The sequence below is a fragment of the Prenolepis imparis genome, unplaced genomic scaffold (assembly GCF_030444845.1).
Source record: "Prenolepis imparis isolate NDT839.2.m4 unplaced genomic scaffold, iyPreImpa1.0 SCAF_10, whole genome shotgun sequence".
NCBI classification, from domain to species: domain Eukaryota; kingdom Metazoa; phylum Arthropoda; class Insecta; order Hymenoptera; family Formicidae; genus Prenolepis; species Prenolepis imparis.
This window is the reverse complement of record NW_028141168.1, coordinates 6,240,687-6,254,954: the sequence shown is the minus strand read 5'-3', so window position 1 is coordinate 6,254,954 and position 14,268 is coordinate 6,240,687. Positions and strand designations below refer to the sequence as shown.

Below are 14,268 nucleotides of genomic sequence, written 5' to 3'. Positions count from 1 at the left end.
TTCATTTGTAGTTGTTTGTAGCAGCAATAATTTCGTTTGTAGTTTTATCAATTAATAAATTTAAAAAATTTTTTAAATGGCTCGCACCCGACATTGAGATATCGCAAATCTGCTTGCGCAGTCTTTTTTAGAATCGTTTGTAGTTGTTTGTAGTGATTTTCCTTTCGTTTGTAGTTGAGCGGTTCAAAAGTTATAAACAATTGTTTATTCGTCCAAGAGGTAACTTTGTCAACTTTTAAGATTTCTTAAATCCGGTTGCGCAGTCTTCTTTAGAATCGTTTGTAGTTGTTTGTAGTGATTTTCCTTTCGTTTGTAGTTAAGCGGTTCAAAAGTTATAAACAATTGACAAAGTTAGCTCTTGGACGAATAAACAATTGTTTATAACTTTTGAACCGCTCAACTACAAACGAAAGGAAAATCACTACAAACAACTACAAACGATTCTAAAGAAGACTGGGCAAGTGGATTTGGAAAATCTTAAAAATTGACAAAGTTAGCTTTTGGACGAATAAACAATTGTTTATAACTTTTGAACCGCTCGACTACAAACGAAAGGAAAATCACTACAAACAACTACAAACGATTGTAAAGAAGACTGCGCAAGAGGATTTGAAAAATCTTAAAAATTGACAAAGTTAGCTTTTGGACGAATAAACAATTGTTTATAACTTTTGAACCGCTCGACTACAAACGAAAGGAAAATCACTACAAACAACTACAAACGATTGTAAAGAAGACTGCGCAAGCGGATTTGAAAAATCTTAAAAATTGACAAAGTTAGCTTTTGGACGAATAAACAATTGTTTATAACTTTTGAACCGCTCGACTACAAACGAAAGGAAAATCACTACAAACAACTACAAACGATTCTAAAGAAGACTGCGCAAGCGGATTTGAAAAATCTTAAAAATTGACAAAGTTAGCTTTTGGACGAATAAACAATTGTTTATAACTTTTGAACCGCTCAACTACAAACGAAAGGAAAATCACTACAAACAACTACAAACGATTCTAAAGAAGACTGCGCAAGCGGATTTAAAAAATCTTAAAAATTGACAAAGTTAGCTCTTGGACGAATAAACAATTGTTTATAACTTTTGAACCGCTCAACTACAAACGAAAGGAAAATCACTACAAACAACTACAAACGATTCTAAAGAAGACTGCGCAAGCAGATTTGCGATATCTCAATGTCGGGTGCGAGTCATTAAAAAAAATTTTTTTGTTTATTAATTGATAAAACTACAAACAAAATTATTGTTACTACAAACGAAATGCTATCATTTTCCGTTTTAAAAAATTAATTTTTAAAAAGTCGGGTGCTAGGTTCACATAACTCGTTGTGGGCGAATAATATTTTATTACTTTATTAATAGAGTTTATTATTTAAATATTTGTAAAAAAAATTGTTGTAAGAAATGATAACATTAATGCTATTATCGCGATATTCGTCGAAATTATTCGAACGAGGAATAAAAGTGTGCAGGGATGAAAAGAGTTCGGACGCGTTATTATTGTCGCTTATATCGGACGGATAATCACTGAAATCGGCTGACCAGTGCTACTTTCTATCCCTGATTAATCGCCAGACTCGGAAAAAATCACTTTCTCATTATTATTGCATATGTACATTATATTGCATATTATATACGAGTATAATATGACTCATTCGAGCGAAATTTGTTAAATAATTTTGTCGAAACGCTCATATATACATAATGTTATATGATATAAAACTTTCTGTTTTTTTTCCTCGATTTCAAACATCAAACGGTAAGAGTTTTATACGTCGTGTGAGCTATGTAAACCTAGCACCCGACTTTTTAAAAATTAATTTTTTTTAACGGAAAATGATAGCATTTCATTTGTAGTTGTTTGTAGCAGCAATAATTTCGTTTGTAGTTTTATCAATTAATAAATTTAAAAAATTTTTTAAATGGCTCGCACCCGACATTGAGATATCGCAAATCTGCTTGCGCAGTCTTTTTTAGAATCGTTTGTAGTTGTTTGTAGTGATTTTCCTTTCGTTTGTAGTTGAGCGGTTCAAAAGTTATAAACAATTGTTTATTTGTCCAAGAGCTAACTTTGTCAATTTTTAAGATTTTTCAAATCCGCTTGCGCAGTCTTCTTTAGAATCGTTTGTAGTTGTTTGTAGTGATTTTCCTTTCGTTTGTAGTTTAGCGGTTTAAAAGTTATAAACAAATAACTTTTGAACCGCTAAACTACAAACGAAAGGAAAATCACTACAAACAACTACAAACGGTTCTAAAGAAGACTGCGCAAGCGGATTTGCGATATCTTTAAAATTAACAAATTTACCTCTTGGACGAATAAACAATTGTTTATAACTTCTGAACCGCTCAACTACAAACGAAAGGAAAATCACTACAAACAACTACAAACGATTCTAAAGAAGACTGTGCAAGCGGATTTGCGATATCTCAATGTCGGGTGCGAGTCATTAAAAAAATTTTTTTTATTTATTAACTGAAAAAACTACAAACGAAATTATTGTTACTACAAACAACTACAAACAAAATGCTATCATTTTCCGTTTTAAAAAATTAATTTTAAAAAAATCGGCTGCTAGATTCACATAGCTGGCAAGTGTAATAAATAATTAATAATTCGTAATAAAAATACAAAATAAATAAATAATAATAAAATTATATTATAATTAAATAATAATAATTTCTTAATAAAATAATAATAAAATTAATAAATTTCGAGAAACTAAAAAAAATTGCTTGAGAGCTTTGTCAATTGCAAAAATAACCAATATTTTTATTTTAGTCAGTATTTTGGACAAATGATTAATTATTGATAATTACAAATCTGATGATCCCAAAAATTTTGCGAACAATTAATACGAGAAATAACATCTTGATTATTGTACCACAGGAAGTTATTTTTTCCTTTTCATATAGGCAGCAATTGTCAAAGTTCACGAGGGAGAATGAATCCAGCAGCTGTGAGCAGGAGTCATGCGAGGGCAAGTCTAGAGAAGAAACGTCATTACCGCGAAGGGAGATCTTTCCAAGAGACGAGTCGAAGTACGCGACGATTTTGGTAACCGGTCGCGAACGAAGATCAAAGTTCGAGGAGCTGCAGGTGGCCTCGAAGAATCTAGAGAGACGTTTGCACGAGGACGACGATTATCGTCGACGTCAGGAGATGGAGAGACGGCTGAACAAGGACAAGCCACCTAGGTGCGACAAGTAGCCTAGCTTTCACCCTATATACAATTTTCCCTCGCCTTTTTTAATTTATAATTGCAGATTAATTGATCGGCAGAGTGAATGTACAAGCGAGCTTCTCGTTGCATTTATATATAGATACGAGGATCTGGAAGATATCCCGCAGGAACTCGACAGACGTTTCCATGGCGAGCAGACGTCATTGGAGCAGCAACAGCAGCATCCAATAACACGAAGCAAATACGAGAACGATATGGAAAGGGCCAGGAGTATTCTACAACATAATCTTAGGAAGGAGCGAGGCGGCGGCGGCGGCGGCGAGAAACTCGAGAAATTGCCGAAGGCAACACAGACGAATCTACCGCCGCCTCTGAGCTCCATTTGTCAGAGCCCTGTACCGAAACCTATCAGTGTCCGACAGGACAGTAACGTTTCCTCGGATAGTTTTAGTCAAACCAGCTCGCCCAGCTATACCAGCAAGACAATGGAAGCACCTCTTCTGCCTCACAAGCACGGCAAAGTCCCAGGTACGTTATTTAGTTCGCGAAGCTTCACCGAGCGATTGTCTTGTCACGGAACGCTGTTGTTGGCGAAGAAGTCATTAGCAAATAGAATAGTAGTTGCGTTGTGAGACGGAAAAGTTTTTTGATACAAGATAATTTTTATATAATGATTTTATAGAATGATTAAAAGTTGTCTCTCGTAGTGATTTTTTTAAGTCTTACAATAAAATTAATTTTAGATCGCATATAATGTTAATTTTTTAGGAAAAGTAAGATAAGATATCTAATAGACTGTTCGATCTATAAGTTATATATAGAGCAAAAATTATTTCATTTATTTAAGATTGTGAATAAATCTTTTGTAAATTAAATTTCGTTGTAAAGCTTAAAATGTCATACGAAAAACACTACATTTTATAGAAAATATTTTATGCTAAAAGATTTTCCCACAAAATTACTTATAATATATTACAGTGATATATCGTATTTTTTACGATCTTTATTGTATAATAGCCTTAATAGTCTTAATAGTTTTTTTGATTTAATAGTCTTAATAGTCTAGTGGCTCTACATCAAGATGGATATGACATAATGCTTTGCGGCAATACTCTGCATAGTTCTCCAAATATTTAAAGCAGTTTATGATTAACAGCATACTTTAGACACAAATTATATTTTCAAAATTTAAATAAAATTTCTAAAATAAAAAAAATTGATTATATATATATATTTTTTTTTCAAATTACATACACATTATAATTATTAAAATATTCAAATTAATATTTTATATATAATAAAATATGTTTATGAAATTTAAAAAATATATATATTATATACATATATTTAAAAAAATATATATATATTATATACATATATTTAAAAAAAAAGATATATATATATATATATAATTGATTTAGAATATTGATTAGAAAAATTAATTTAAATAGGGGCTTATAAGATATAAGGGAGATGTATTCTATGACATTCTCGTTTTTAATATTAAGGTATATGCAAAATTGAAATTTCTTCGTTATATCCTTTCGCGAAGCTCGATGCTCTTTGAGAATGACAGATAAATGCCGCCGTGAAACGTGACACAATCATGCGCTAGAAACGAGACGAAAAGTTTATTTTTTCCCCTCCTGTCGCGTGCGCACGTCATCTTGATATCTTTTATTCTGTACATCTCGTTGCTGCATTATAACATGGTTAAATCTGTTTATGCAAATAAGAAAGATAAAAAGTAAAAAGTCTTCCAATCAAAGAGAGAGAGAGAGAGAGAACCTTCAATCTGTGCAAAATTTAATGTAAATTTTCAGTATCCTTTATGTCTCCACAATTTTCAAAACTTATATCAAAATTTATATCCTTGGAACATCACAAATTAGTGACAAATCGATCACTCGCGACGAAAAAATCCTGCAAACGACCGACATCGCCCTTATCTTTCAGACAGAGCTTTGGTATCGGAGCCTGATAACTCATCCGACAGACCGATAACGAAGTCGACGAGCACGCCGGCCAGTTTGCAGACCATCGTCAGAATGCATGCGGGAAATAACGGTTCCTTGCATCACAAAGTAAGTAAGTCGCAAATAACTGTCAATATAAAAGGGGGAGGAGATAGAAATGTACAAGGTCCCATTTAAATAATGCATTGAAAATTTTTCGAAAACCAAGGCTTCCATCGAAAAATCTTTCATACCAAAATTGTAGGATTTCGAGGGGGACTTTTTGTCGTAAACATAGTTTTATTCCAGGTGAAGGCATTTTCGAGATTTCGAGATCATCATTCTTTTTATTTACGAGATATTTTATGCTTTATTCTGACACATTTTGAAAAAATAAAAAATATTTTGTAATATATATACTCATTTTTCGATAATCTTATCTTAATAATTTTCTGTATACAATAATGAAATAAATCAATCGATATAAGAGAAACATATTCTTCTGATTAAAAAATTTTCCAATGTGCAATTGCATACTTTTTTTTTATAATTATGTTTTTTTTACACCAATTGATTTATCTCATTATTCTACGTTGAAAATTATTAAGATAAGATTGTCGAAAAATGAGTACAATACGAAATATTTCAATTTTTTGTCAAAATATGTCAGAATAAATTTATGTAAAAAAAATTATAGTGGTTCCATTAAAAAAAAAGAAACTTCGAAATCTCAAAAATGTCTCCACTTGGAATAAGACTATGTTTATAACAAGACTTCTCCCTTCGAAATCTTACAACTTTTATATGAAACATTTTTCGATGGAAGCCTTGATTTTCGTAAAATAGTAATGCATTATTTGAAATGGGATACCCTGTATACGAAATACCGCGCTCAATTTACCTTAGATATACCTTTGATTTAATTAAATTTAATTAAATATATAAATGAGACTTTTCTTCGAATTTTTACGATTCGAAATAAAAGACAATTAAATCTCTATATAAAATCTATGTAAATCTCAAATTTACACAGCTTGTATTACGTTTCATTTTTCTACTACTAACGCGTCGTAGTGTATTTTGCGAACGAATGTTCTGAATTCCTGATGTGTCTGCCTGTCTGCCTGTCCGCTCAGATAATCAGGGACATGACTAGCAGCCACTACGTGACTACGGGAAGACTACGTTTCAGATTTATACAGGTTCTGCTTAATGCCATTGCCCTCCTGGTTATTGCTGGCGGTTTAGCCGCATACTTTAAAAGTGAGTTTATAAAACTTGACTTTTTATTCTTAACTTTATTCTTCTTGACTTTTTATTAATAATTGATAGTTGAACGGCATGTCGCCACAAATTGACGTTGCTCAGCTAAAAACTACAACTTCGCGCTTTCCAACGACGAAATTGTTGGCTGGATCATACAGTTAATTGACTATGCCGGACAGTTTCACTACTAACTTTAACATATGACCATCATGATTAAAGATTTAATGGCTTCTTATTGACTCATCATGCAATTGTAAAATCATTCATAACTTCATATTTAATATTTAATTTTACACTGAAGAAGACTAAGTAAAGTCGAAACGTATGTTAATATTCTAATTGAAAACCAAATAAAGCATGCTTAATTGTATATTTTAATTGCTTTGTTTATTATTTGTTTTCATCTAATTATTGCTCGATTAGTTGGCCATAATCACTAATATTGAGTTTATAAAACATTTAATTATACATATTACACGAGAGCGCTATTTCCTTTCCATATTTACTTTTCTCGATAATTCAAATATTTTCTATGCAATATAGCGTGATAAAAAAAAACAATGAGCATTGCTGATTTAAATTATCGTCCGAATTTAAAGAATCGATTAAATATCATTAATCAAGCGTTAATTATAAAGTTTAAAAAAATGCCGCTATATTTTTCTCTTCTCCAAACGTGGGTGTAAATAATTGGCGAGATAAAATCGCGAAAACATTGAACATACTGCGTGGTATCTGATCGAAATTAACACGATTGTTCTCGCGCCTCTAAACGCTTTAATTCGCGTGTATGTGGAACAACGTGGGCTTCGCACAACCGACAGATCAATAGCGGCACGAGTTCTCACGATTCATTTGATTCCAAATGTTAACGTTAGCTCTTAGCAACAGATGAACTCCTCGTAATCGGAGCTTCCTGCATATGTATTTATAATTTTACAATTACGTCATTTTTTTCTTTCATATGGAATATAATATATTTCATTCACGTATATTGAATTTGCAATCGACAAATTAATCCTCGGACAGCGAAGCGATGATTGAGTCAATTTTGCCTCATTTTTTTCGAAAGAAAAATAATTTTAAAATAAGATCAAATGATATTTATTATAATTTTGTATATACAACATGTACGCGAAATTATTTATCGATCATCGCAAGAGTTTTATAAAATAACTTTAAGATGCGGATCACACGAATAAATCACCGAAAAAAATGTTTTCTTGAAATTCATACTTAATAAGTACTCTTAATAGATATTCTTAATGAATAAGAATATTTCCATCTTTATTTTTGCTTTTTGAAATATCCTCTTAAATTGAGAATATATTCTTAATTTTTTTTGCAACTTTAGCGCCGCAATAAATAAATATAATAAATTAATAAAAAAATTTAAAATAAAAATATTTAAAATAAAATTATTAAAATTTATAAATAAATTTGTGTTTACAATTAATATTAAAAATAATAATATAATAAGCAAAAATGTGTATTTAACTATGTCAAATACATAAAAAATATTCAATTATATGTGTAACATTTAAATATACATGTAATAAATAACAAATGTCCATTTGTAAGACTGTTTTTTGTTATCACGATTAATAATTTCAATAATATAAAAACATCCCATTATGAATATATTCTTGCATGTTAAGAACATCTAATAAGAATATTTCTTTAGAGAATTTTCCTCTTAAATTAAGAGAATCCTTTTGGCGCCTATTTTAGTAGAAGATTCTATAAAGATAAAAGTAGCATATACTTAAAATGAGAATACAATTTTTTCGGTAATTTGTCTGTGGACAGTTAAATAATTTATAATATTAACTGTATTTATTTCTCTACAATTGCATCACAATCTAAAGTAACGCGCATATATGTACATACCGAGTGATAATATTTAGGAATATCACGGCGTCGAGTGCCGTCGCGTGTCTCTGCGGATGACATGATAATAATTACGAAAGTTTAGAAACATACACATGCATACACATACGTACATACATGTCTCTTGGATTATACTAGATTCCAATGTGACTAATGTATCGATATTTTTATTTTTTGCGACACACACAAATCTTGCCGAATCGACGAACGATTTAATTTATATCCCAGTAATCTGAATAATGATACACAATAAATACATTATGCTAATCTGCGTTTTAATGAATATTTTCTTGAATTTCGATATATATGTATTTTTTTCATTAATCACAGCATATTTTAAAGGTGACTTAAAGAACGGAACGACGGCTGTCATCCCGATACCTGAACGCGCGCTTCTACTAATAGAGGATAAGAATCCTGCCCCAGGAATATGTCTACCTATCATCGTGACCTTCTGTAAGCAGCATAAGGTAACTGTCATATATTTCGATCTAATTGTAAATGTATGTTCATGCGATTCAACATCAATTGTATCAATATTAATTAATTAAAATTTTAATTGATTAAAGCAATCCAATCAATAATCCAAATTAATCAATCATCATATGTGTAATCGGGATTAATTTAATCAATTAATAATATTAATCAGTGTAGAATTCGACGCAAAGTAATCAATTAAGACGATTTATCCAATTGTGATTGATAATTGATTAAGTGTTAATCGAATAATTTAATCGATCAATTTAATAGATTTTTAAAATTAGTATATCTGACGGATGAATACATTGTAATGTTTTATTATAGAATAAACTTCTGTAATAAAGAGAAGAGAGTTAATTCGATTATTTTGTTTCGATTAATTCTACACTAATTAACGCTTAATATATCAGTAATCGATTAAATTAGTCCAGATTACATACAAGATGATTGATTAATTTGGATTATTGATTAGTGGATTCCTTTAGTCAATTAAAATTTTAATCGATAAATGTCCAATATCGAGATTCAATAAAAAAAAAAACATTATCTCGTCCTCGAAATATTTCAGTTTTATACGAAATGTAATTGATAAGATATGTTACTAGCGATTATTCATATTATATTTTACACAAGAAAGAGAATGCTTGGCCGTCTTTTGAAAGAATTTAGAATAATTTTGCGCGGAATTCGCTCTGGCATGCCAGCTTGTTTTCGGGTCTCGGGAAAGAGTGACAACGCTAGTTTTTCCCTCCTGCAGGAAATGTCCGTCGCGACAGACATTAGAAGCAGCCGTCGTCGCTCGTAATTTCAACGCATCCGTCCCTGAGAATATATTTTGAGATTACTTTTTTCCCTCTATTTTCTTTCGACGCGATCTGCGCACGCTCGGACCGATGATATATGTACGTTTTAAAATTCATAAAGCGCTCGTTGCGCGTCCTGGGAAACGCGCACGTGTCTGAGCGAAAGATCGAGGGGCAACGAAAAATATATTATTAGAGGGTTTAATAGTCTTACTGATTATGATAATAATTAAAGTTCCGCATAGAGTTCGCGAATTTCATTTTATTAAGATAGACATCTCGAATTCGCAAGAAAATTAATTTTCTTCTCTCTTCTGAGATATTGATTAATTAATTCTGATCTCATCGTTTCAATTTGTATTACAATACGGATTTTAAATGTTTCCAATTATCACACAGCGTTTACGTTTCCACGATTTTTTTATTATATGTGAAATATATTTTATTCAATAAATATTTGAGTCTATACATAGTCGCGTCTCAATTGCAGATTCCGTACAACTATACCGTGTTCCCAAATTACATGGGCAATTTCGGACAGCGAGAGGCCCAGCACGAATTGGAGCTTTACGATGCCGTTGTCGATGTCAAATGTTACGAACTGGCGGCCCTATTTCTATGTAGCATCTTCGTGCCGAAATGCGGTTCTCGCGGTGGTGTCGTACGTCCCTGTCGCAGTCTCTGCGTTCGTAAGTTTGCGCAATTTTTTTGTCATTTTATTCGGGATAAGAGATTTTTATTTATTAATTTTACAGAAGAAATATTTTATTTTTGTTTATTTGTATATAATAATTATTTATTTATATTAATAGATCATATACCCTTGATTTAATGAATTTTATCTTAATATACACACATTTTCTAATTAATTATTTTAACATATTATTTTTATTATTATTTTAATTATATTTGATGTGTTATGATATGACGATAAAAATTTTTTCCAAACTTTTGCAATTGATGAAAAGCGTTTATTTTGATTTTGTAATGATATTAAATTTGTATTATCCGACAAACGAGATATATGCGATGTATATTTTAATAATGTTTGTTCTCGCTGCTCGATTATGTAAATGTATGGTAAAATCTCTTATACCCGCTGAGAATCGCCATATTTTCTGAAACTTTGAATATCACAACTACTTGATATTCTAGTCTCGAAATATTCGCGGCAAGAGGAAGCGAATTTCTTTTCAATCAATTTCAGAAACCAAGAAACGCTGCGGCTTCTTTCTCAAGGTTTTCGGTTTGTCTCTCCCGGATTATCTCGAGTGCGACCTCTTCCCGGACAATCCGAATCCCGATGAATGCATTGGACATGAAGAGGTGATGGAGGCAGAGAATAGATTCAAGAATCCAGGTGAGTGAAAAATAAATATCAAAAAATGTTTTTTAGCATTCAAGTTTCAGCGTCGGGACGCTATAACTTATTACCTTATTTTTTATAATCTATTGCTTCACTATTATTAAAAATTCGTCTTTGTCTTATACTTATGATAAACAAAAGAAGACGATTATTTGATCAATTTAGTTGAGAGAGAGAGAGAGTAACATTTTATTTTTCCATAATTATTTTATTATTGAGATTTAGCCCCCCCTCATCTTTTTGAAGAACATTTGTATCTTCAATAGAAATAAAGTTATCGAATAAAAGCAGGTGCTTGATAAAGAGACTGAGAAAATTGGAGGATTAAAATAATCTTGGAGGGATAGTCGACCAAGAATATATTCAATGAAAGGCAGACCTTTTATATTTTTTTCCTTTGATGCTCTTAATAATGGATTTGAAAAGCAGCAGTTTGGAAAGTTCTACGATTGAGAATAGCACAATTGTTCTTGGCTATTTGCAAAATGCTGTTTATTTGACAGATAAAAATTAATTTATTATTTTTTCCTAGTAAGTATAATAAAAAAAGATGAGTAAAATAAAGAGCAAGATTAACAATATGTAAATATTTTATATATTGATCTTTATTTCGTAAAATTTATCTTTCGCTTTCGAAAGGTTAATGTCAAATTAAGTATTTATCATAATATGTATGCATACCATAATATGTACTGCATAAAATATTTTGAGCATCATATGCTTTGTGCGAAACAATAGGGGACTATATTATTTATGTATTTTCCGCCCTTTTGTTCTATACCGATTCATACGCGGACATTAAATATAGAATGCATCCACAAACGGAACTAATTGTTGACTCTAACTCGATCCATTGTTCGCCTATCATATTATATCTCAAATTCTCTTTTATATCTTGGCGTTTGTCTACTCTCTCTCCCTCTTATGTTCGATTTTATATTGTCGTTTGGCTATTTCTCGTGAAATTCTCTGGATTCGATCGATCGACTAAACGCGTTCTTTCGAAACTTTCATTGCTATAAAGATTTAATATTTTGATATTCGAAGGTATCATAGAGAGATATAAGGAAATGTACAAATATATATTTATCAGAAATATTATGTGTAATGTATAAATAATAATAAAAGACAAAGAAAGAATAAAAAGTAAGTAATAAATAATAAAAATGGAACCATATCTTTTTTTATATAAATTGTCATATTTTAATGTTGAAGCTGCTGATCATGATTAATTATAGTATAAATATACGATATAAATATATTATTTCCGAAATGTTGAAGAATTAGAAGTCCTGTTTCTTTTTTTATTTTTATATAAGCAGTCTTAGTTTGTTAGATATACATATATTACGGCACGAATGTGTTTAAGGATTAAAGTAACGAGAGATACGCAATATATATTCTAGAAGTTTTTCGAAACAATACCGCGATTCGCTGAATTTAAAAGATAGTCACGTACACACGTCATAACGAGAGGAGAGAGAATTAAATGATTGCGCACGGGCGCGCACACATGCTGCAATTTCCAAAGCAAATATTACGTAAATCGCGGCGACAGGCATGGCGAACGGGATTGATCGGAAGTGCTCGTGCGCCTCGTCGTCTCGCGTGCGGTGGAATTTAACTCGCGATTGTCGGATCCGCGCCGCCGATAAAGAGAGAAATCCATTCGCGTCCGCGCTTAATTAAGATTGAATTGCGTTGCAATTACGGGGTTCACTCGATCGGACGAGTCCAATGGACTCTCAAGATTCTTCAACGATGTTTCTCGATTTTTTTCTTTCTCTCTCTCTCTTTGAGTGAACTTCTGTTTCGCTCTTGGATGGCGACATTTCGCAATGTGCGTTCGTTAACATTATTTTTCGTAAATGCATCGATTTATGCGAATTGCAAGTTCTTAATCGAACGGAATTTTTTAAATATATATTTATACAAAGGTGATTCTGTGATATAAGTGAAATAAGTGTGAAAAATTTTAAATGGTTCTTTGTCAAAAATTAAGGAAGGTCTTTCATATAGACATGCATTTCTATACAGAAGTTATACTCCTTCAAAGATTGAGATAAAAATTAGGTTTTTATTTTCTTTTTTCAAATTTGGATAAACTAAAAAAATTAAATTTGATGAACTTTTTTCACTAGTGAAAAGAATATTTATTAATATTTTCTTTAATTCTCCCGTATCAAATAAGACAAAACTACAACCCCTATTCAAAATTTTTTATTAGAATTTTTTAACGAGTTGGAATATTTTATTTTTTTGTAAAATTTGTTATTTGTTTGCAAGAAGAAAATTAATATATATTATCATGCACAGCGCGGTGCTAAATGACATAGGTTTCGAATTACGAGAAGTTGAATTTTAGAATAAAAAAAGGAAGCAAAACAAAATTATAATAAATGTTAGAAAAAATGGAACAAAAATAAAATTTGAGAAAAAAATAAAAATCTAATTTTCACCTCCCTCTTTGAAAGAATGTAAATTCTTTAGAGAGGTACCTATATATACATGGGAGTATATGTTTATATAAATATAAAAGATCCCCCTTAATTTTCGACAAAGAATTGTCTCCTAAAATTTTTCGCACTTAGAATCACTCTGTATAAGTAAATGTAGATTCTATCGACATTACGTTACATATATGTATATATGTATCTCTTTGAATTTATCCTGAAAATCATGGTAATCGTGGGAAATAATAAAAAATTTGATAAGAATTTCTCTGATTAATATTTATCACAATAAAAAATAATAATATCTATCACAATAAAATATAAAACATGTTTGATTAATTTTACTAAACTGCATAGTAAAATTAAACAATCATATTTTATATTTTATTGTAATAGATATTATTTTGATTGTGATAAATATTAATCAGAGAAAGTCTCATAAAATTCTTTCCATACATATTGTCCTACGATTACCATGATTTTCAGGGTAAATTCTAAGAGAAAATTCTCTCTGTGTATACATATATAACTTGATAGAAAATCTTTGAAAAGTATACTTCTGTTATCTAGTATATTACATGTGGCAATTGTAAAAGCAACATCTGATGCCGTAATTACGAAAGAAGTTTAGCGAGACACTCCGTATGCAAGCGTACGTGTCACCACATATTGTGTACAGGCTGCGTATCGCGGATTTTGTGTTGCCCCGAGTTACATCGCGTGTATCACCGCTGATGGAATCTTAATTGCAAAATCCATATTAAACTATTATATGACGGCCCATCTGTGGCGCCAAGCAGCTTTATTGAGTCGCGCTCGGTGCACGTGTACATACATACATACAACACGTCGCGTCTCC

General features: G+C 31.1%; 1 protein-coding gene across 5 annotated transcripts in view; it reads left to right on the top strand.

Moving 5' to 3' along the window:
* LOC145941559 (uncharacterized) overlaps positions 1 to 14,268 on the top strand; it is a 59,004-nt gene that overhangs the window by 33,843 nt on the left and 10,893 nt on the right. For 3 of the 5 annotated variants that reach the window (XR_014426182.1, XM_083047704.1, XM_083047703.1), the window contains exons 6-12: positions 2,928 to 3,209; positions 3,279 to 3,724; positions 5,153 to 5,280; positions 6,288 to 6,414; positions 8,650 to 8,777; positions 10,081 to 10,279; positions 10,798 to 10,950. Coding sequence is in view for 4 of the 5 variants with exons in the window: in XM_083047704.1 (XP_082903830.1) it covers positions 2,928 to 3,209; positions 3,279 to 3,724; positions 5,153 to 5,280; positions 6,288 to 6,414; positions 8,650 to 8,777; positions 10,081 to 10,279; positions 10,798 to 10,950 (1,463 nt within the window). In the remaining variant the exon portion in view is untranslated. The remainder of the gene's footprint in view (positions 1 to 2,927; positions 3,210 to 3,278; positions 3,725 to 5,152; positions 5,281 to 6,287; positions 6,415 to 8,649; positions 8,778 to 10,080; positions 10,280 to 10,797; positions 10,951 to 14,268) is intronic. The other 2 variants (XM_083047706.1, XM_083047705.1) reach the window with 1 other exon arrangement.